At 33.6% G+C, this 25,581-nt stretch overlaps 2 protein-coding genes and 1 long non-coding RNA gene across 7 annotated transcripts; all 3 read left to right on the top strand.

Annotated features, from left to right (window-relative positions):
* Positions 1-25,581, top strand: LOC125660648 (multiple epidermal growth factor-like domains protein 6). Its single transcript, XM_056160801.1, has 8 exons — positions 1-1,239; positions 2,123-2,332; positions 11,550-11,687; positions 11,774-11,899; positions 22,991-23,122; positions 23,738-23,800; positions 24,115-24,177; positions 25,375-25,581. Exons 1-6 carry the CDS (start codon positions 1,080-1,082, stop codon positions 23,788-23,790), a joined length of 819 nt encoding a protein of 272 aa, XP_056016776.1. The 5' UTR covers positions 1-1,079; the 3' UTR covers positions 23,791-23,800; positions 24,115-24,177; positions 25,375-25,581.
* LOC130052463 (uncharacterized) lies at positions 1,892-7,960 on the top strand. Of its 3 annotated transcripts, none has more exons than XR_008800808.1 (4): positions 1,892-1,965; positions 2,123-3,910; positions 6,231-6,370; positions 7,856-7,960. It is a non-coding gene; the product is annotated as an uncharacterized LOC130052463 (long non-coding RNA). The 3 variants fall into 3 exon arrangements; XR_008800807.1 differs by lacking the exon at positions 7,856-7,960 and having other exon boundaries at positions 2,123-2,745; positions 2,874-3,910; positions 6,231-6,926; XR_008800806.1 differs by lacking the exon at positions 7,856-7,960 and having other exon boundaries at positions 6,231-6,926.
* LOC125677625 (multiple epidermal growth factor-like domains protein 11) lies at positions 9,709-12,596 on the top strand. Of its 3 annotated transcripts, XM_056157541.1 has the most exons (7): positions 9,709-9,832; positions 10,025-10,344; positions 11,307-11,368; positions 11,550-11,687; positions 11,774-11,899; positions 12,043-12,114; positions 12,257-12,596. In XM_056157541.1, exons 2-7 carry the CDS (start codon positions 10,253-10,255, stop codon positions 12,469-12,471), a joined length of 705 nt encoding a protein of 234 aa, XP_056013516.1. In that variant the 5' UTR covers positions 9,709-9,832; positions 10,025-10,252; the 3' UTR covers positions 12,472-12,596. The 3 variants fall into 3 exon arrangements, with proteins under 3 accessions (XP_056013516.1, XP_048771718.2, XP_048771719.2); XM_048915761.2 differs by lacking the exon at positions 9,709-9,832 and having other exon boundaries at positions 9,881-10,344; XM_048915762.2 differs by lacking the exons at positions 9,709-9,832; positions 11,774-11,899 and having other exon boundaries at positions 9,881-10,344.

The raw sequence follows: 25,581 nt of genomic DNA on the forward strand, positions 1-25,581 counted from the left end.
TTCACAAGTACAATCACATCAATTTACCAATGTGTTCTTTAAGATTTGCTGACAATAAGTATAGTAAGATACATGCATCAGAAATGTACTGGTAAAGTTATAACATTTTCTTTGTTTATACGCGCAACACTTCGTGTATACATTATCAAAAGAGACGATATACAACATTGCGAATTTGTTTATACTCCCAGAACTTCAGAATTAGTATGCACATCTATAAAACACAGTAACTGTTTGTCTACTTGAATGTCGACAACTTTGGTTTCAAGTATCCATTCATTATAAGTCATAATTCCAGAAATATACCTTAATTTCTTGAACTTTCTTTGCCTTATCTGTAATAAACGCTTCTTTTATTCAGATTTCAACCAAACCGGATATTTTTATTCATGATACATTAATTCTTGTAGTCGAATCATGGACATCTTATACATTTTGAACATAGAATTAAGACGGCTCCGTTATATTTCTATTATACTCTAAATATAGAGTTTTTGCATGCATTTCCTAATATGGATTGATCAAGTAACTGTCATGACGCAACAACGCATTATGACGTCATTACCATACCAATTTGTTTTGTAAAGTTAGCTATACTTTGTACCGTATTTCTAGGTATTGATATACTATATATTCTATATCAATGTTGATAGATATCGATAAGATGTTAGAAAATTTTAATGCCTTTTTCTTCCGCCCTGAACACATTTCTGATGCGATAAAATTGGTATTGTACACTGTAATCCACTTACATTATAATGATTCTTGACTAATGGCATATTTAGTTTGTAATATTTTTTTTGTCAATTGTTAGAAACAATGGAAGTAGATGTAGTATTTTGAAACAACTTGTTTTTAAATAAGTTCAGCCCTAACGGGGAAGTATGCTGTAGTGGATATGTATGGAATGAAACACAACATACCTGTACACGTCTGTATATATTATCATCCCAGTAACACATAATAGCATATTCATAATGGAAATTATATTCAATCATATTACTCATGGATAACGACGGGATAGATGAAGGTAAATTGTAATGTAGATGACCACTTTTGATCATTTTTATAAATAAGCAATGTTTTTCTGCTTTTCTGTAGGTTGCATGGATGGATTTTACGGTAGGAACTGTACTTTTCGATGTTCCTACCCAAGCTTTGGCTTGGATTGTAAATTAAAATGTATCTGTAGCAGTGAAGAATGTCACCACGCGTACGGATGCAGGAGAACTCCGTCATGTGAGGAACAGTTACTCACATTTACCTTTTTTCTCACCAAAGAAAATCATTAAGTTTCAGATTACCTTATATCCAATTTTACAAAATGTGCACCTGGAAAGTATGGCAAATATTGTGATTTATCTTGTCGTTACCCAAACTATGCAAGTATATGTCAGTTGATATGTCATTGTGATGAAGCGTTCTGCGATCCTTCCACTGCATGTGAAGATTTATTGTATAGTAATTCTCATTCTAGTATCAATGAGTTTGACATATAACTTTTATCATATAAGTCGCGCCGGTAAGTGAGAAAGTTTCCCAGTTTACTTTCAGAAGGTCGGTGGAGACCACCGGTACATTGTATCTGGGTTCCCTCTTCCACCAATAAAAACTGGGCGCCACCAGTTAACTGAAAAATTGTTGAGTGTGGCGGAAAGCATAAAAAAATCAATCAATATATTATGCAAGGTGAAGATAACGAACAGTGATCAATCTCATAACTCCTACAAGCAATACAAAATATATAGTTGGGCAAACACGGACCCCTGGACACACCAGAGGTGGGATCAGGTGTCTAGGAGGAGTAAGCATCCCCTCTCATTATGTAAGAGACATTTTTCATTAAATGTCCTGTAAATGAATAAAAGAAACTGCATTTTCTTTTGTTTGTAGAAGATTATTCATCATTGCACAGCAGTGAAATATCCACCGTACCTGCATCTGCTTCATATACAATTTATCACGGTAAGGTTTTAGTTGTTCTTGCAAGAATACACTGAACATTAATTAAAAGAGTCATCACATCAGTTTCCATGTGTACAGATAACATGTACGGTTTATATCTTAGCCTCCTACACACTTTGATTTTCCATTGTGTAAAGTTTTCTTTACATCTTAACAGTGGATATAACAGAAGCTGCACCGAAATCTACCAACATCCACCATATGGACAACATGTTTACCGAAGAGAAGGGAGATGTATATGAAAGTAAATCTACATCTTTCATTGCTGGTATCATCAGTCTTCTGATCGTTGCGGGGCTGTTACTAGTTGTGTACGCAATGACGTATCTACATAAAGTCAATTGCATAGTTCAAGGAGATACAGCGAGTAAAAGCACATTTTAAAGAGATGAAACTTATGACCCTCACGTTCAATTAAAATATGACCGCATGAATTATCTTTTATGAACATGTATATAAAAGAATAACAATGGAATTAAAGACTCAAGTTTTGTATCTGTGATGAAGTTAATTTTCATTTTAGTTAGTTTTTTGTGGTATTGTCTGTAAATAGTTGTTTATGCTTGTAAGGTGTTTCCGTAATGTGATTGTTGGTCGATAAGGCTATTTTTAACATACCGGTTTGGTCAGTCAGAGTAGCAGCTGTTTGTCAAGCGTGCGGCCACGTTTTCATGCTGTCCAGCAGGGGTCTTTTCTTGGCGAATTCCAGAAGTTAGTCTGGGTAATGGGTAGCCAGAGAGACAAACATTTTACTGTGTGGGCATAGGTGTTCTCCAGCCGGTAAGCTATTTTTGTGTGAAAATATTTGCGAGGTTTCGGGTTAATTTTCTCGTGTATTGTGTTTTCTATTTTGTTGTTAACCAAGTCACTTTGTGTATAGGTTTTAGGTTAAGTTATTGCTATTTCAGTGCAGAGGGGATTTAAGAAGCTATCTGGGCCATATCAGGCAGTACTCTCAGCGTTTCAGTAGGTGTTCGGCGTGGGAATCAAAACACGTGAGACCGCACTGTACATGGGTGTTCCACGTGGTGGACTTGGCAATTATTTTGTGGGCCTAGTGTTACCATTGGTTTGAAGTCGGCGTTATAACCAACATCGTTGTCATGTGATAGACCTGTGAGTCCGGGACTGGAAGCGGAGGGGCTGTTCGCGCTGTATGGAGGCCTGGTGGTGCAAAGTGTGACGTGGCGTTAAATTGAATTGTGCTGAGTAGCCAAACTTTCATATTGAGTTTCAGTAAATTAACATTTTATCAAAAAGGAATTTGAGAAATTTGTACAAAACATAATTTACTACTGTTTAACTTTTTCTGTAGTTAGCGAAATTAGCTATATTTGAACCATTATATAATACATTTATTACCAGTTATATTTTCAGTTATACGTTTTATTGATTGTCAATATTGCCAGGTTTATTTTACCAATTTATATTTCTTTCTCGGTGAGAGAGTATGGGTGTATGTGAAAGTGTGATTTCTTTGTTTTTCAAACATCTTTATATTTCTTATCTTATTGCTAAATAAACTTTCTTTTTATTTATTCTACGATTGATCATTTTTTCTATTGCCTACACAAATTCCAAAAGAACTTCATTACAGTATCATTCAGACTTCTTATTTCTACCGATAAAAACAAAATAAACGCATGGTACTAAATTTACGTTGAATCTCATCAAATAATTTTAAAACATGTTTTAGGTAAAGAATGAATGTTTTAATTACTCATTTTAACATCTAAGCTATTATTTCTAGAAACATATTAGGTAGAATTTGAGGACAATAGAACTTGTTTTCATAAAATCTTAAAACAGTTTCTATAACTCTCGATCGCTGTAAGTTTCCATTGCACGTATTTCAAAGCTTTATTGTTATACGTAACTGCTTTTTAAGATTTGTCACGTCCGAATGATGCTTAATGCAACGATGGAATAGGATGAATAGAAGCAAGTATGTCATCACTTACAGTTGCAAGATACATGTATTTCAATGTTGCACAAAGCTCGATAAATATCCTTTGGAACATATATCAACAACATGGTTTTTAAAATGATGGTAATAAAGCAGGTATACCACAAATTAGTTTATCAGCACAGTATCACTTCATCTGGTTTCTTCATAGTCAACAATTCAAAACAGCGCCATACACAACAACTATCATTTCTGTGATATGTAGAATGAAATATGAAAAAGATGAAGAGAACGATCTCTAAATTCTAATTAGGAAAGCAAATTCAGAGTAAGGCAAACAAGGACCCCTGGACATACCAGAGGTGAGGATATGTGTCTAGGAGGAGTAATTATCCCCTGTCAATCTGTCACGTGTGATAATCAGAGCAGTATCACTTCATCTGGTTGCTTCATTGTCAACGATTCACAACAGCGCCATATACAACAACTATCACTCCAGGAATTCGCAGAATGAAAAATGAAATGGTAAAGAGAACGAATAAGTGACCAATCTCAAAACTCTTCTTAGGAATACAAATTCAGAGTAGGGCAAACACGTACCCCTGGGCATACGGGAGGTAAGAACAGGTGTCTAAGAGGAGTTAGCATCCTCTGCTGACTGGTCGCACCAGCCATTATTTTGATCGAGTAAACGAAGTAACCCATGGTCAAATCCGTGTGTAATCAACTACCTCAATAGCATTTTTTATAATGGCGGTATGTAATGGTAAATAACACTTTCAAACGGTAATGAATTTTGCAAAATGCAAACTTTAAACGAAAATATTGAAACCCCTGCACCACCAACTTATTTATCAGTAGCCTAAGTCTATTGTTTTTAAAAATGATCATACACAGAGCGAGTTCCTCAGTATCAAATCAGATAAAAGACATAAACAGCATGTACAAGTTATAATGGACTATTACTACATCGATACGGGAAGTTAACGATTGGTAAGCTGATATTATACCGTTTGTTATAAAGTTGAATTGATATTTTGCCATTGATATCCATTTTCAATAAAATATTCAAGTATAAAGCAGATGTTGAGGGCCCTGTTGCATATTTTATTTCGAGTTTGCCGGGATGAAAGATGATGATAATGAACAATGATTAATCTTCTACAAAGCAGGATTTGACATTAACTTTTTTGGGCACTAGACCAATCGGGCTACTTAAAATGATTTTTGCTAGACCTGACCTTACATCCACTAGCCCTGACCAACGTTCCAGAAAAAAATCTTATAAGATTATCCATATCTAAATACATGTACTTAATTTTAATGAAAAACGTTAAGTTTGAACTAAAATGCATTTAATTGTCTCAAAAAAATCTTCAATCTCGTCCTTCAATTTCATGCTTTTACTTTCAACCCTATTTTCAGTTTCTTTAAATTTTTACCGGCACGGAAATTCTTTAATCCAGTTAGAATAAATTGACCTCAATATTTTTTTTCTTTAAATTTCCATTTCATAAGCTCTGCTTTGTTTCTTCCCAACGTGTTCCCTTTTTTTTCTTTCTTGAGACATCTTTTGCTTTCATTGAGGTCGAGATTTCATATTTGATTATATAGACATTCCCGCACATATGTTTAATAAACACTTTCTTATATTCAATTCAAATGAACTGTTTTGGTGTTTTTTTTTTAATGAAAATGAATTCAATAATTCTATTTAACCAAAACATAACTTTACACACATTAACAATGTGTAGATGTTGTAGAACATCACTTACGACCGCGACTTATTAGAACTAAAGATAGATATTATGTCATCATGCGGTTCAAAATTTCTCGCAAACTCTTTAGTTATTTTTTTTATGAATAAAATATCTTATGATTTAAAGTAAAGTTTCTTAAATTTGTTTATATTTTTAACACGACCAGTCGGACTAGTAAATAAACATTTTACCCGACCGGACCTATCATTTAGTAGTCTCGGTCGGTCGGACGTGCCTTAGTGTCAAACCCTGCACAAAGAATACACATTCGGTCAAAAATTGACTCCAATACATACCAAAGATTGGACCAGGTGTCTGATACATATATGTGTAGCTTTGTGTCGCAGTTGATGAGCCATCAATAAATCTTGATAGTGGACACCACTTTTGAGTTTTAACTACAGTTTAATGACTAAGTGTTGAATGCAGTGCTCATTTCACTTTCCTCTATTACATTCAGTGTTCAATAAATTATTGTGAGTATTATATTCAGTGCTCAATTCATTTAGATTACCAATATATTTAGCTTCCACTACCTTTTTATTACTGACTTTTATATCTAATGTTCACTAATAATGGTGGCTGTCTATTTTATTCAGAGTGTGTATCCCACTTCTACCATGGCCGTGTCAAACCTATGATGTAGATATATATACTGACTGCTCCTTCGTCAAACGAAGGCAATCACTGGTTTTTGGATATGACCTCCAACACGGATTCCGTGTGACAGCAGGCTTTGGTATGATCAAGAACCATCACTGCTACAACACTGAGCGCAAAGCATAGGTCTAACTTTGTGGTACTTCACCTAGAGGTGATAATGTCTCAATGTCAGTGAAAAATTCTCAACGGCAACTAAACGGAAAATATAACCCACATCGTGTACTTTTATTACAATTATGTGTGTCATTAAACCATTGAAGTCAAACCATATGCTGAACGTGACTATATAGATACATGTATTTGCTCAAACAGGAAGTCAAATCAGACTCTAAACCTAATTATATAGATCTGGGTTAAGATGGCAACATTGAAGTCATATCAAACTTTTGAACATGACTACAAATCAGACTCTAAATGCGATTAAACTTCAATGTTAACATATGTTCTTCCACATATTTATTTGAAAGCTACTGCTGACAGTCAATTTATTCTTTCTGTATATTCCCTATACTTAGTCTACGAGTTAAAACTCTGTAGATTTTATCAATCAATCAATGAATATTAATAAAATGATTTCAGTTCAATCTTCACATTTTGTGCAGTGTTTTCTGGAGGGATATGACGCTGGACATAAAAACAAAAGGAGAAAATTCAGAATCTCTTCTGAATATTTTGCATATAAGAAATCCTTAATGATTCATCTTCCTCTTATCATTCATGTGGACGGAAACAAAATTCCCATGCAAGGACGCCAAGTGTACATGTGTTTTAATGATATTTTGATCACGTTTAGTAAAGATTCACAAACAGGTGAACACTTGAATATTGAAGAATGGGGAAAATTTACAACCGTGTGAAAAGTACTTCAAATAGTAAAAATATTGATCAAATGCCATCCAAGCCTTAAAGTCGGTCATAGTACACCAATCGATCTAACATGTGAACTGATGTGGACTGATTATGTATTTCTCTGATAGTGAGGCTAAAACAAAATGTCGGAGCAATATCTATCTATGCTGATAAAAAGTCCAGGAAACCATTTGATCTACTTTTAGTCCTGAAGTAGGTCTTTATCAAGTCTATTATGCGATGATTTCCTTTATTTTTTACAGACATTTAGTATATTTTTGTGAAGATACAGTTTCATGAAATTGTTATAAATGCTACTATATCGTCATAACCAGTTTGTATGAACTTTTAATAACGCTGTTTAAGGAAAATTGTAATTTTCTGAAAGTGATATACGATTCTGTTCATGTACGTCTCACATTTTAAAAAGTGTGATGACCTATGTATTCTATTTGATAAATTGTTAGTTTTAACGCTAATGAATGGAAATAAATACACATTTTAAACTTGTATCAGTTATATCTGCGAGTATGGTGTTACCTTAAGTATAACATTTTGTGAAGCCAAACCAAGACTGGAGGCCTGGATTTTATATGATCGTTATAAATAAGGAGATGTCATATCACTGGCAACTAGTTTCACTTTATAATTATAGATTTATTTTAGGCCATGAATAAACGTTATATTCAAAATTAACTCTTTTTATGTCTAGAATGGGATGTAGGTTTCCAAGGTGACAACTACCAGATGGCATGTCATTATCTTAACTACGGAAATCAATGTCAAGTGTGCTGTAACTGCGAGCAATGGAACTGTGGTTTTCTTACTGGATGTAAGGGTATACTATGACCGTTATACATAATCCAGAAATAAATACAGGGGACGTCAAACTCATTTACTTTCCAGATATCAATCTAATTATTTTAACTATGAATTTCCATATATTTCAGATAGGTCACCAACGATTTCACCAAGCACAACGATTTCACCAAGCACTACAGAAACTTCTTTTCCCGTATATTTATTGACTAAAACTCTTAAAGGTACATTACATGATCTTTACCAAGTAACTGTTGATCATGTAAAACATATGCAAATACGTAACATGATTCCGCTTTCTAGTATGTCGCTCTGGATACACCAGGTATGACTGTAAATTAACTTGTCGGTATCTAAGTTACGGGATCAGCTGTCAGTTACAGTGTGAATGTGAGAAGAATCTTTGTCATCATGTAAATGGATGTGAAAGCAAGCAATGTCAAGCAGTAATTTTGTTTTTGAAAATGAAATTCACAATAACGATTTTAACGTGCACAGCTTTAATCATATATGCAAGGTGAAGATAACGAATAGTGATCAATCTCATAACTCCTACAAGCCATACAAAATAGATAGTTGGGCAAAGACGGACCCCTGGACACACCAGAGATGGGATCAGGTGCCTAGGAGGAATAAGCATCCCCTGTTGACTGATGACTAATAGTTCCATTTCAAACAGCTATCACACATTTGGTATACAACTCATTGAAATCTATCTATAATAAATCGTCCTGTAAAATGTGTAGACTTTTAGAACACCATTATATGGTGTTTATTTTGTCAGTGTTATTATTTCAAAGGACAGAGTATATTATCAGTTTGAATTACCAAATGTAATCAACTAGTAATCATAGAAATTGCAATAAGTAGTATGTCTGTTAGATACTATTACAGTTATATACCAGTGCGGCAAATTACAAGCAGTATAAATTGAACATGGTGTGAAAATTAATTCTTTTCAAATTGTCATATGGTATTTGTTTAAACATAATTAGTGGTTGTAAATATAAATATGGTGTTAATTCTTTGAATTCATACCATCATTATATATTATCAGAAGTACAGAGCGACAGAACCTCCAAATTAGAATAGGAAATTTCAATAAGTATATCCATGTGATAAACCTCAATTTCATTAAAACTGTACAATTTTAATTTATGTACCCTAGAACCACTACGATTAGTGTGAACATCTAAGAATAAATGTTCTAATCTACAGTACCATGGTACTAGGCATGGTTGCAGTCGTTCAGTTTATCATTTATATTTTTCTTCTAATATGTTATTACTTGCAGAATAAGCCTAATACAGCCATAGACGTAGATCTAAAACTTGGAAATGAGGATAACAGTATATATTTCAATTTGCAAACAATTTATGACAAAAATCATACTGCATTTAACATTAGCCCCCGTGAATGCTATCTTCGATGAAGGGTAAAAGTCGAAGGTTGTTTTGTTGTTTTACCGTATAAGAGACAGCTTGAGATATATTTGTAACGAACAAAATCTTAAAATTTCTAGATCCAGGACAAAAGGTTTGCATGAAACATGTTTACTTTTAATTTGATGATAATATTAAGGAAAGTGTGTTGATTGACAAATAAAGATATTTAAATTAATCGTCATATATTTCGAATATTGGAATAATTGGTATGAATGTGTTTGCCCAACTATCTATTTTGTATTGCTTATAGGAGTTATGAGATTCATCACTGTTCGTTATCTTCACCTTTATAGGAGTTATGAGATTGATCACGGTTCGTTATCTTCACCTTTCATGACTGCAGCATGCATACGTCACTACTGAGAAGGAATAACTCTGAATCCATGACTGATTTTGTAAACTGAATCAGGTTTCTGAAAATATCGGTAAGCTGATTTTACACTAGTTTCAATAATCTCGTTTAAAATGAGCATTTCGTAAAATCAATGCTTATTAAAATGATCTAATTTGTAAATACAACCTGGCTTTAGCTCAAAATATGTCTGGTGTGTTTCCTATCAATTTCTGCGCGGTTATTTACTTGCTTCTTTTGACTACGGATTGCTACGTTTACCTAGTCAAGATAGAGGGCTCATGGCAGGTTTTAGAACTGTCGAACTGCGGTAAAGATTGATGCAGAAATATTCAATTGACCCTAGTGAAGACCCTTGACAATTCAGGAAGTATGTATATTGTATATCACTAAAATATCATTTTAGCTGTCATATTGATACTGTATACATAGGAATGAGATTTGTTAAGACAGAACAACATCAACATATTTCAATGGATACAATCACTACTATATGATAGCAATGGATTTTAATTTGTGTTCATGTCTCTTTTTGTGGTTTTTGTCTCTTTATATCACGTCTTCTGCCTCGCAATTATGTGAAGGGTAGGTCTTCTTTATTTATTCTCTACAATACTGCTTAGTACAACATGTGTTTTAATACAAAAACAATGATCCATCATTTATTTTATAAGATTAGTATAAAAACTATTGACCAGTACAATCACATTAATTTGCCAATCTGTTCTTTGAGATTTGCTAACAGTAAGAATAGCAAGATGCATGTATTACAAACGTAGTGGTGAGGTTATTACATTTCGTTGTATATGCACGTAACTCTACGTGTATTCGTTCTCAACACAAACATTATACACCACTGTAAATCTGTTTATACTCTCACAAGTTGAAAATTGATGTGAAAATCTCTAAAACACAATAACTGTTTTGTCTACTTCATTGTCGACAACTTTGGTTTCAAATACGTATGAATCATTGTTCATAATTCAAGGAACATACCTTGATTTCTTCAAAATTCAAGACGTCTTTGTCATGGATGTAGAAAACGCTTCTTTGACGCAGATTTCAACCAAACGACAAACTTCACCGGGTTATTTTTAGTCACGAAACATTCATCAATGTAGCAAATCATGGGAATGTGATTTATTTTAAACATAGAATAATTCTATTTTACTCTAAATTTAGACTTTTTGCATACATTTACTAACATAGATTGATCAATTAACTCTCATGATGCAACGTTATTGCCATACCGATTTCTTTTGTAACTTTAACTATACTGTCTACTGTACTTCTAACTATTCACGTACGATACATCTTTTATTTGCTATCAATGTTGATAATATCGAGAAAATGTTAGAAGATATTAAGATCTTTTTATTCAGTCCTCAACACGTGTTTTATGCGATGTAAACTGCATTGTATTACACATACATTATAATAATTCTTGAGTCATGACATATTTAGTTTTTAATATCTCTGCCTGTCAAATGTTGGAAACAATGGAAGTGGGTACAGTATTTTGATTTACATGTTTTAAACAATTTCAGCCCTGACGGGGAAGAATGCTGTTATGGATATGTATGGAATGAAGCACAGAATAACTGTACACGTCTGTATATATTAGTATTGAAGTTCATGCTTAATAGGAAGTTCATAATAGAAATTATACTCAAACACATCTGTATATTATTTATAAATAACAACGGGATGCATGGAGGTAAATTGCAATCTTGATAACCGCTTTTGATAATTTTTACAAATATGCAATATTTTTTTCTGCCTTTCTGTAGAATGCACGGATGGCTTTTATGGTAGGAACTGTACTACACCTTGTCCAAAACCATACTTTGGCTCAGCTTGTCTACTAAAATGCATGTGCAGCAGTGAAAACTGTCACCACGTGTATGGGTGCAAAAGAATTCCATCAGGTGAGGAACAATTACTAACATTTAGCTTTTGTCTTGCCGAAGAAAGACATTATCTATTTCAGATTACCTCATATCAAATTTTACAGAATGTGCGACTGGGAAGTATAGCGAATATTGTGAGTTATCTTGCCGTTACCCAAACTATGGAAATAGGTGTCAGTTGGTCTGTCCTTGTGATGAAGCGTTCTGTGATCCTTCTAGTGGATGTGAAGGTTTATTGTATAGTCATCCTCAATCCAGCTTCAATGTGTTCATTTTCAATTCCCATTCCCATTAAGATAAAACTTATCTAAGAAACACCTGATGAAATGTCTTGTACATGATTAAAAGAAACTATATTGTCTTTTGTTTGTAGAAGATTATTCATCATTGCACAGCATTGAAATATCAACCGTACCTGTAGCTGCTTCAAGTGCAATTTATACCGGTAATGTTTTAGATATCCCTGCAAGAATACACTGCATTTTAATTAAAAGACTCTTCACATTAGTTTTCATGTGTACAGTTTATATATTAACCTCATAAAGACTTTGATTTTCCATTGTGTATTTTTTTTTACATCATAACAGAGGTTACAACAGAGGCTGCACTGAGATCTATCAACATCCCCAATACGGACAAAATATGTGCCGAAGAGAAGGGAAATGTAAATGAAAACAATTCTACATCTTTAATTGCTGGTATTATCAGTCTTCTGATCCTTGCGGGAATGTTGCTGACCCTATATGCAATGGCTTATTTACATAAAAGTCACGTGTATAGTTCAAGTACATACAGCGAGTAAAAGCAAACTTTGAAATTATGAAACTACGACCCCTGCGTTCAATCAATATATGACTGCATGAAATATATTTTTCTTTACATGTATCTAACAAAAGTAACAATGCAATAAAAGACTCAAATGTTGTATTATTTGGTATTATCTATACCGATCAAAAACAAAGAATCGCACAGTACTACTTGATGCTGAATCTCATCAAATAATTTTTCAATTATTCTTTTGATAAAGAGTGAATGTTATAATTACTCATTGTAACATCTAATGTTATTATCTATAAAATATTTAATTGATAGAATTAGAGGACAATAGAACGTGTTTGCATAAAATCTTAAGATAGTTTCTGTAACTCTGGATTGTTGAAAGTTCCTATTGCACGTGATTCAGACACCAGTAGTATATTAAATGCACGAGTTATCTTTATTTCATTGCGTTTTCATCAAACATAGCTGCTTCTTAAGATTTGTCGGGTCTGAATGATGCTCACCGCAACAAAATAATTGGCTGAATAGAAGCAGATGTGTTATAATTTACAGTTGCAGGATATTTTAATGTTGCAAAAAGCACAATATATCGCCTTTGGTGCAGATATCATCACCATGGTTTTAGAAATGATCGAAATAGAGCAGGTATACCACACATGATATCATCAGCACAGTATCACTTCATCTGGTTGTTTCATTGTGAACGATTCACAACAGCGCCATATACAACAACTATCATTCCTGGGATTTGCAGAATGAAAAATCAAAAAGGTGAAGATAACAAATAGTAATGAATCTCAAAACTCTTGTTAAGAATACAAATTCAGAGTAGGGCAAACACGGATACTTGGATATACCAGAGGTGAGAACAGGTGCCTAGGAGGAGTAAGCATTCCCTCTTGACTGGTCACACCGCCCATCATCTAGATCGGGTAAACGAAGTAATCCATAGTCAAATTCGTCTGTAAACAACGACTTCAATTGGTATAACACATACCTGACAGAATTTCACCTAATGGTAAATTACATTATTATAACGACCATGGATTTTGTTAAATGTAAACTTTAAATGTTCAAAACCCCTTCACCATCAACTTCTTTGTCAGTAGCCTGCTCCGATTTTAAAATATATGATCATACGCAGAACCAGCTCTTGTATAACAAAATAGTTGAGTGATATCAATATAAGTGCAGGTGATCATGGAATATTGCTACATCAATATCAGGAGTTAACGATAGGGAAGCTGAAGTGATACCAGTTGTCATAAAGTTGAATTGTTAGTTTACTGTTGATGTATATTTTCAATCAAATATCCAATTATGAAGCAGATGTGGAGGGTTCTGTTGTATCTTTTATCTCCCTTTCGCCAGGATAACAGGCAAATATGACGAATAGTGATCAATCTTATACATGTAACTCTCACAAGCAATACAAATTGCCAACTTGATCAAACAACGACCCCAGGATATACCAGAGATGGGATCAGGTACGTAGGAAATGTGTATATGCTGTTTTGAATTAAAGTTGATGAGCCGTCAATAAATTTTGATAAGGGACAAACATCTTGCCTCTTCCTCTACATTTTAATGACTAATTGTTGAATTCAGTGTTCATAACATTTTGATCCTTTCTATTCAGTGTTCACTAAATTCTGATGACAATTATATCCAGTGATCACTTCGTATGTTTACCATTATATTTAGTGTTCACTATATTTTGATTACTGGCTATCATACCAAATGTTCACTAATAATGATGACTGTCTATCATAATCAGAGTTCGAGCCGCTCTCCTGTCATGGCCGTATCCAACCTATGACGTAAATATAGCTGGGTCATTATCAAATTTCGCAGATTTTTCAGAGTTAGAAATGACAAGAAATGTATAGCTCTAAATTCCATTTTTTTTATCATAACATGTTTATCAAACATTACGGTAAAACATATTAAATTTTGCAAACATGAAATGTGCCTCATGGGGTCAAAGGTGAATAGGTAGAACAAATATATCAATGGTGTAACAAATATATAATAAAGGGAAAAAGGATAAGTAATAATACCATATACTTGAAAATGGCATAAATAATTGCAAAAAAGCATTAAAATTGATATATTTTGGTCTGATGTTTAAAAAACTCAGTCATTCTATAATTAAACTGACACAAAATGGTATATCTGAGACGCTATTTTAAAAACCTTCCTCTCTTTTAAACATGATACCTGCATTATTACAAAATGACACAAAAATATTATTGCAGATTAAATATATTCATTTAAATCTTATTTTAAGAAAAGTTTGATATTGATATATGACCATCTTTGTCTGCGATCAAGAAAATTGTTCATGTAACACCAATGACAAAATGTGTTTGACCACTGACAAGCAAATTACACCACTGACATTAAAATAACAGAAGTGGACCCAAATACTTTAACAGTAAAGCTAAAAATTAATCAATACCACTCCTTTGAATAATTTCATACATTTCCTTTCAATGAAAAAGAAATCGGACAAGAATATGTTTGCTTGTACGTACAAATGATGAAGGTGTGTGTTACACCACTTATATTGTCGTTACTCCACTGATCATTATAGTGTTTGTGTAAGTTACATATGCAATAATAAATTATGTCAAAGGTAATCACTAAAAGTGTCAACATACTTTCACCAATTACAAATTTCAAATATACATCATAATTAGGTCACCTGAGTTAACCAGGTGACCTATTGCTTTTGGTCTGTGTCTATTGTCATGCGTTGTACATTAACAGTTGAACAATTTTAACTTCTTCATAACTACCATTCCAAATTCTGATGCATCCTTGGGAGAAGGGGGGGGGGGTAAATTGTAAATTTCAGGACACCTGCACCCCTGGGGCCTCAGGGGATGAACAAAAATTGACCCAGTTTCAAAACTTTTCTTTATAACCGCAAATCTTTAAGGAAAACTAAATTTCATGCAAAGCACAATTGTACATTCCATGGTCCCTGGGGTATAGGACTAAGGTTCTGATTCAGTCAGACTCCAGGGTGGGGACCAAACTTAGCATATAGTGTGTATGTGTAAATCATTTAAGTAACATTTTCCTTAATGCTTTTGATACTAACTTTAAAGTAATTGGATACTTATAAGGAGCAGGTCTGTCTTTTACCAAAATTGGAAATGGGGTAGGGGTGTTGTATCAGGTTGGGGTCAAATGGTCATAGTGATTACATGTGTATGTTTGCAAATGGACCTAGTTTAAATGTGTCTTCTTTTCAATAACTACCTTTCCAATGGGATCCATTTTTCACATTGCAGCACGAGATATCCCCCCCCCCCCAATCCAGAGGGCGCACAGCACGTTGAGGTCCCAAAGTGATTGCAACATTATAAGGAATATATAGAAAATTTACTATTTCTTATTGTAATTAAGTGCCAGTTGAGGACTTTTTATAGAAATTGTTTTCAGGTGTCTGTTATTATATTTTTACATATTACTCATGAAAGTTTTGGTATTAATTGTATCATAACTTGGACAGAATTAAACATCAAATACTACAGATAGGTCTATAACCCCCCCCCCCCTTTCCCTTCTCTTCAATTTGATGAAAGGTATATACTAAAAAGTGTTATCTGTAAAATCGAAGAAACTAGACCTTAATTATGATTTGTAAAACCATTTTCTAATAACTTCTATTACACATCTTTTGATATATAAGATTTTATTGATGGATATTATCTGTATAAAATGGTGAATATAACAATCGGATTAATCAATCCTTAGTCAAAATCAGTATCACCAGAACGGCGATGGGTGATGGTTTGAGAAGAGATCGTATTTCTTTCATATTCCAAAAAAATGATACATAGCGCAAGACTTTTGTTCTTCAGATTAATTACCAGGAGAAAACAATCAGGCAAAGCTTAAGGTTAAGTCTGAGCGTTTGCTCAAATGGTTAGGTTTTTCTCATATCTGAAATATATCTCGCCAGAAAAATCTTCGTCAACTTTTTCCCTAACGTTGACCATTAACATAAATTTCCTCCGCACTAGATTAAATAAGAAAGTATTGACCAAATATGGCGATCAATAACTGAAGCCAATAGCCCTTATTCGCACTGATGTATAGATAAATAGTTATGAAACTTGGAGAGCATTGATGTTCAGATTTTCAAATTTGGTATTTCCTTTCCTTAGAAATTGAGCTGCTTTGATCTAGAATATATTAACGTTCACCCGAACAAAATGAATATTGTAGACTTTTTGTCAGGTAATCTCTATTTTGGGTATTATAACATAGGTTTATTATTTCATATTCAAGCGCCTTAGAGTTACCCATGTCGGTCGGACACATTTCTCTGTACCCTAACATTTTAAGTAAGAAGAATTCCCGATTATCTCCACCTTTTAATATAATTTTTGAGCAGTTGTGCTCGTCTTCCTCTTTTTCAGAGTACTCGTAACAATGAGGTTTTCTGACACCACTAATTGTTTTCAGGGAAATTTAAATTCAAAGAAAGATAACTCACTTTTAACAACAATATGCCTAAAAGTTTATAATTTTACATTTAAGAAATGTTTTCTGTGCTGATATTGTTCCGAATATTCGACAATTCTACCAATAATGCATTGTATAATCGAATGGTAAAATATTACATTTTACACACCTAAGAAGCTTTACTCCAAAACAATTGAGACTTAACTATATGGAAAACCTTTACTTTTCTTCACCAAATTTTGCTTCACACCTACAAAATCCCTGTCTACTCTCTTCCTCTCTTCCTCTACTTTTATCTCTCTTTTTCTGTTCTTTTACGTCAAATTTTAAGAATAACCATATAGAACATATACCTATAAAATATCTTGTATGTAAAGCGTCATTCAATATATCAATGAAATTCAATTACATACCAGGTAAAATGAAATAATTCCATTACATTAATTCAGGATCTACCAAAGCCATTCCTTAGATCAAAGAAATATTCTCTAAAAATATACTAATTAATCAGTGATAGATATTAAACGTCCTAACGAAAACTAAATGTATGGCTTTGAAATGTACTACTTCTTTTAAAAAGCAATACCGCTTTCATGCCTTCCAACTGATTAGACGTTGTAGCTTAAAACAGCCAAACGTTCGCTTTCTAAGCGGGGTGTCATGAGTTGGAAACCCGTTTGGGACAAGCCGCGTCAAACCTAAGACGTAAATATAGGTTGTGATTGATCCTTTGTCAAATGCTCGGCATTTAAAATGTGCGAATCATGGGGATTTCGGATATGACTCTAAAACAGAGGTCCCTTGCAGTGGCAGGCGTTGTTACGTCAACGAAACCTTACTGCTATGGCCCTGCGTGCTAAACATGTCGAAATTTGTGGTACTTCACCTACACCTGGTGATGTCTAAATATGCGTTAAAAATCTCGAAGTGACGAACGAATTAACAAGTGATCTCAAACATCTTACTATAGACCCATTTTATGGCTTTTCTGCGATCATACCTACTGTTTTACACGTCGTAATTTTAAAATAAATATTATAGCCTACAATTCCATTTTACTATCAGAAAACTTAACAAACGTATGTTACAAATATATAAATGACCGACAGATTCACATTCATATAATATAAATACTTTCGTCTCTATTCTGATATCAGTACACGTGTAAACAATCATGGCGATAAACAGTTGAATTGTGTATTCGGAGAAGAGCAGATAATCACATCGAATTGATATTGCCCGTCAACATCATACTAAATACTTTAAATGTATCTCAAAGTTGTAGAACTTATAATATCATTTTATCGTCAGCAAAAAACAAAACTTCCGTTTCGAAAGCTGCAATGACGTCACAAAGTGACCTAACTTGTAGCTGTAAAAGGAAGACATTCAATATATATTCATTATTTCTCAAATACATTCTTGAAGTAAGGGGCACACATCTTTATGAAAGGTGAAGATAACGAACAGGTATTAATCTCAAAACTCCTCCAAGCAATACAAAATAGATAGTTGGGCAAACACGGGCCCCTGGACACACCAGAGGAGGGATCAGGTGCCTATGAGGAGTAAGGATCCCCTGTCGACCGGTCACACCCGCCGTGAGCCCTATATCTTGATCAGGTAAACGGAGTTATCCGTAGTCAAAATCAGTGTGCCAACAATGACCTAACAATCGCTGTATGTGAACAAACATCTGTTAGGTGAGCTATTTGATAACCTCGAACTTTCTATATTTCTAGCAGATGGCGTTCATTTTTCACTTTCTATACTCATAATTAAAATGAATTAAAATGAGAATAGTGTTAAAAGGACATGGACACGACTTGATCCGAAAATTTACAAATTAATTTCTCCATTTTCAATGTTTAGAATGCTTAACTAGGATATTTCTAATGGCCAGCAACATTTTTAATCTCATCTGTCGAGATGTATGGTAGATACAGAGCTCTCAATTCTTTGTAATGTAAAAAAAAGTTTGTTTTATTCTTTGTTTACATATGTTAAATATACCAGTCATTCGTTTAGAGCAATTTTCTTCTATTTACAAGTTAATTCCGATATAGTTTATAGTGTTTGTCATGAGAGGTGAAGAAAACGAACAGTGATCAATCTCATAACTCCTATAAGCAATAGAAAATAGAAGAAAAAAACCTGGATACACTAGAGGTGGAATCAGGTCCTTGTCGACCGGTCACACCCGCTGTGAGCCCTTTATCCTGATCAGGTTAACGGATTTATCCGTAGTTAAAATCGGTGTGCCAAGAACGGTCTAACAATCGGTATGAAACACGTCAGACAGCATTCGACCCAATGATAGGTTGAATTGACGAACTAGATCGTTATAACAACCATAGCATATACGAAATGCTGACTTCAATCGAGACTGTTGAAACCCCTGTACCATCAACATGTTTACCAGTAGCTTGCCTCCATTTAAGTATCATTTTGTGTTAAACATATTTTCTATTGAGCAATGTATATGGAAACAGAAATATGACACGGGCCCTGTTTACATAACAAAGAATTGTGAGTGTTCTATCTCACTTGTAACTCAACAATTTATATTCAAATTGTGATTAACTATTAGAAATACTTCAGTTAAGTATTGTAAACAATAAGAATAAAAAAATAAAATATGAATATTTTCAGCCCAAATCGTGTCTATGCCCCTTTAAAATGAGATGTAACAATATATCATTATCACCTGCATATGGTGTTTCTATCTCTCAACTTGTCATTTTTCGAAATCGAACCAGACTACTGACAAACAAGTTGATGGTGCAGGGGTTCGAAAAGTTACGCATAACGTCAGCATTTCGTAAATTCAATGGTCGTTATAACGATCTAGTTGGCAATACAACCGATTATTTGGACAAACGTTGTTTAATGTGTTTTATACCTAATGTTGGACCGTTCTTGGCACACTGATTCTGACTACAGATTACTCTGTTTACCTGATAAGAATATACGGATCCCACCTATAGTATATCCAATGGTGCGTGTTTGTGCAATTTTCTATTTGTATTCCTTATCGGAGTTATCAGATCATTGTTCGTTATCTTCATATTTTCATTTCGTAAGATCCATTACCTCGACGAATAGTGTGTATATTCAGATTCTTTTTTCTTTATGATTACATCTTTTTACCGGTGACCTAAAGCATACACTTAAAAGCAACCTATCATAAATATTCTGATTACGTCATCAGCCAAAATCAAAAGTCTGCAGGTGGAAGGTGTCTACCGCCTTCATCAAACAAGATATTTGCTGATCTGTCAAAAACATAGAAGTTGATCTCGTTACCAATGCAAAATGATTTCCGTACATGCTATTTCTGCGAAAACTTTTAATGATCATAGTCTTTACACAACACTGAAACCTAATCAATTTTCATATTTTAGGAAGTACTTGTATATTATTTTAGTTCATCATATTACCATAAAATGTATAAGAATAAAAAGTTCAAGGATATTGGAACATAAACGTATTTGTGCTGATACTATCGGCAGTTTGTGTTATCAATGGAGTTTGTTTTCTTTTCATATCACATTTTTTTTGTGCTTTTTGTCTCTTCATGACCGGTCATCAATCTCCGAAATACGTGACGGGTAAGTCGTTTTCAATACTATTCCTCTATGACACATAGGACAACGTATCTTTTTGATGTCATTATGGATTAGTGACTATTAAGATTATCATATTGTAAGTGATTGTTCGTATGTACAGCCATTCTAACTTACTAAAGGTTTTCTCTCGGTTATTGTGACAATACGAATAACTACAGATTAGAATTCTATCTAAGTTAACATGAAGTTCCTATCCATAACTTACACTATATCTACTAATATTTGCCAAACTCTTTATTTTGTATTGCTTTTAGGAGTTTTGAGATTGATCACTGTTCATTATCGTCACCTTTCCTGATATCAAATATAAAACTAAATCACGGAGTCAATTCCTTTTAATAAATAATTTGTTTCAAACAGTTGTCGCTATGGACTGCATTAGATTCATCAAAGTCAACACGGTAAGGAAAAAAACATATCTTAAAACAAATGACAAAAATACCAGTATACTTTTACCAATGATACTAAGAAAATGAAAAGGTGAAGATAATGAACAGTGATTAAATGAAACAAGTTAGACATCATTTGACCCAAAGACGTTGTATTGGCAAACTAAATCGTTATAACGAACATATAATGTCCTAAATGGTTACTTAAAACTAGATTTTCAAAATTTATCTTTTTATTTTTAATGTTTAGAATGCTTAACAAGGGTATTACTGATGATCAGCAAAGATTCGAATGTCAGTAGTCAATGTGTATGGGAAATACACGGTCATATGTCCTTCTTATGTAAACAAGGCCCGTGCCATGTTTTTGTTTACATAGGTTTAATAAACTATTAAACGTTTTGTTTAAAGCCGATTTTTTTTTTTCAATTTAAGTACATGTAAATTCCTAACACAATTAAATATTTTCTAGTGTTTGGCACACCTCATTTTGTTTTAAATACGCTATTTTCTATTAAACAGTCTAATATAAACAAAAACATGGCATGAGCCTTGTTTACATAACAGAAAATTGCTGTGCCTCACTTATAACTCAACAACTGATATTCAAATTTTGGTTGACCATTAGAAATAATTTCGTTAAGCATTGTAAACAATAAAAATGGAAAAATGAAATTTGAAAATTTTCAGCTCAAATCGTTTCCATGTCCCTTTATGTATTACTGTTTCCGACATTGTTTTTATATTTAGTGTTTTTTATTTCTCAGAGCAAAATATGACCTAATAGGTATCTTATATGAGGTATATCATGTTATCAAAAGCATTATGTTTGCATTGTGTTTCTTTTGCTCTTGATATTGTATATGTATCTACCACAGAGTTGCCCACCTCTGCTTGAAACTTGGATATTTTTATTCAAAGTAGACATTAACGGCAAATTAACGACTCAACTTTATCACAAACGGGATAATTTCGGCTTCTCCATCGTTAACTTCCCATATCTGTATAGCAATATTCCATTATCAACTGCACATGGTGTTTATATCTTTCAACTGATTCGATGCTCAAGAGCTTGTTCTACGTATGGTCAGTTTTTAAATCGAAGCAGGCTACTGACAAATAAGTTGATGGTGCAGGGGTTCCAACAGTTACGTTTAAAGTCAGCATTTGCAAATTCTATGGTCGTTATAACGAACTAGTTTGCCAATACAACCTACATGTGTATCATTGATTCAAATGCTGTTTGACGTGTTTCATACCGATTGTTAGACCGTTCTTGTTACACTGATTTTGACTACGGATGACTCCGTTTACTTGATCAAGATATAGGGCTCACGGTGTGTTTGACCGGCCGACAGGGGATGCTTGCTCCTCCTCGAGAACTGACCTCACCTCTGGTATATCCAGGGGTCTATGTTTGCCCAACTCTTTATTCTATATCGCTTGTAGGAGTTATCAGATTGATCACTCTTCGTTATCTTCACTTTCATTGATGAAAAATCACTATTCGTTAGTTTCACTTTTTTTCATTTAGATAACTTCACTTCATTTAACTAAAAGCAATACAATAGTATTTCATCATTCATTCTTGACCAACAATATTTCTAATTTTTACCAAGCAAAGTTGTCAAATATTACGTAGTTTGATAGTAGATACAATCTTATTGTAATTGTCTATTGATTGATTAATATTTCAGTCTTAACGAGGCAAAATGCTGTTATGGATATGTATGGAGTGAAACACAGAATAAATGTACACGTACGTATAATTTAGCATCCAAACAGAAACACGATAGCAAGTTCGTCAAAGAAATATTAATTTTAACGTACATTTGCATATTATTCATGGATAACGAGAGGGTTATTACAATTAAATGAAATGTTCAATAACGCTTATCAATATTCAAATTTAATATTATCCTGTGCACATATCTTGTATGGATAAGGATACGGCACTTGACGATTGAATAAAATGTTCTTTGTCGCTAATTAATATTTCTTGTATCCTTGTACATACATCTTCTTTGTACGTCTTCTGTAGGTTGTGTGGATGGATTTAACGGTAGGAACTGTACTTTTCCTTGTCAATACCCAACATTCGGCTTGAAGTGTTGTTCAACGTGCAACTGCAGCCGCGAGGACTGTCACCACGTGTACGGATGTAGTCAATCAGGTAACGATGCGATTAATATCATTTCACTTTTTTTTTCCAAACGAAGGACATTTTCTACTTCAAGTTATATCTTGTGTCCACAATTACAGAATGTGAATCGGGAAAATATGGTGAATATTGTGAAATACTATGTCGTTATCCTAACTATGGAAATAAATGTCAGTTGTTCTATCATTGTAATTAAGCGTCTTGTGATCCTTCTAGTGGATATACAGGTTTATTGTAGTAATCGTCAATGTTACGTCCATGTTTTCCTTTTTTAATCACATCACATTTTAAGACAGACTTTGTTTACAAAAATTCTTTTTAAAAATCTAATTACACTTTTTATCAAACTTTGAAAATATGACCTAGATTTGACTTCGTTTCTAGGTGATTATTTTTCAACATTGACAACCTTGAGTTTTGAACTGTTCATGTACCTTCTACAACTATAGAACTCAATATTCAGCACTAGTTGTGACGATACTGTTCCCCTTGCATAAACACATATATCTATAGATGAGAGAGTCGTCAATGTTGTTCTGATATGTGGAGATACATGTTAATATGTGCCATTGATTTTTGATTCTCCTATACACTTTTTTATTGTGTAAATATGTCTTTCCGTGACAGAGGCTGCACCAAAACCTATCAACATCTCACACACGGATGGAATACATACATAAGAGAAAGAAGGTACAAATTACATCATTCCAGTGTCTTTACTTTCTGGTATTGTTAATCGCTTTTATTCACATCCCTCCTATAGACAGGATTTTTATTCCAACTTTATAAAAAAAACTTTAATCGAATGTCTTTCAAACATTGACAATATGAACTAGATTTGACTTTTTTCCAGATGATTATTTTTCAATTTTGACAACGTTGAACTAAGATTAAAATATTCGTCTATCTTATTCTGATATGTACAGATAGCATTCGTCATTTGTATTTGAATCTCCTACCCACTTTAATTTTCTTAATGGGTAATTTTTTCTTTACCGTGACAGAATCTGCACCGAAACCTACCAATATCCCTCTTATGGATGAAACAGAAGAGAAAAGAGACGCAAGTGAGAGCAATTCCCTGTCTTTAGTTTCCGGTATTATTAGTCTCCTTATCGTGGCGGGAATATTACTGATGTTGTATGCAATAACGTATTTACATAAAGTGTCAAGCAAAGCTCAAAGTGATTCACTTACCTAATACAACCTTTCAAATGATAAAGTACACAACTCCTATGTTAGTTCCAGGGTTGTTATCATTATTTTCTGTTATCCATTAATGCATATTCTAACTTCTTTGATCATTCGTCGAAGTCAAAACAGACTCTAAATCTGACTGCATACATTTATGTTCAGATGATACCATTAAAATCCATTCAGATTGTAAATCCGGTTAAACTTCAGGCGTAATCTACTGCTGACAGTGAATGTATTCCTTCTGTATATTTCTTATAATTACTGTACGAGTAAACTCAAATTCTGACGAATGAAGAACATTTATAACCGTGCTGTATCAACTCACATCGGAAAATTCTTTACAATTCCTATAAACAATACAAAATAAATAGTTGGGCAAACACGGACCGCCGGACACACCAGAGGTGGGATCAGGTACCTAGGAGGAGTAAGTTGTAAGAGTAAAATGGCATGTTTTACACGTGCCATGTTCTGTTTGTACATTATCAAGATGTATCCTGGCTCAAACAGTTTCCACGTCAGTGGATTTTGTTAATAGATAGTTAATGTGAATTTTGATGCGTCTTCTCACGTGTCTAGTAAAATGTGAAGAATGATGTATGGTCTTACACGACTCTCTCTCTCTCTCTCTCTCTCTCTCTCTCTCTCTCTCTCTCTCTCTCTCTCTCAATGCCATTTATTCATTATGATAGTTTCCTTGATTTTAACATTCATACAAAGTGCAAGGTATGGAATACTTTTCAGTTAACAGTTTATGTCAATGTTTTTCTCGTCCACTAAGCTGGGCTGAAAATGGTTTCTCGATTGTGACTTTGAAATAAGAAACTAGAAGCTTCACTATCCACATGTCAGTAAACAGTGAAAATAAATGAAATAAAAAGGTCTACTGATACGAAGTTTTCGTTATTTTCTTGTCATCTGTTTAAAGTAATTACTTGCAGAATGAATCTAAATAAAGCTATTCTTGCAGGGTTTATCTTCTGATCCTCTGTTCCAATAGTTTAATACTTGTATCTATGTAATATGCACTACGTTTGGTTAACACTATGTAATTTATATTTATTTAGCCTACAGCCACTGCTGTCAGAGCGAACGTCCCAGAAGAGATGTTCTAATCTACAGTACCATGGCACTATGCGTGGTTGCAGTTATTCAGTTTACAGTTTATATTTTGGTGTGCTGGATTGAAAATGGTCCCTCGATTGCAATAAACTAGTAGCGTCAATATCTACATGTCATTTAAAAGAATGAAAATGAAATAAAGAAAGTCTACC

The sequence above is a fragment of the Ostrea edulis genome, chromosome 3, assembly GCF_947568905.1.
Source record: "Ostrea edulis chromosome 3, xbOstEdul1.1, whole genome shotgun sequence".
In the NCBI taxonomy this organism is placed as follows: domain Eukaryota; kingdom Metazoa; phylum Mollusca; class Bivalvia; order Ostreida; family Ostreidae; genus Ostrea; species Ostrea edulis.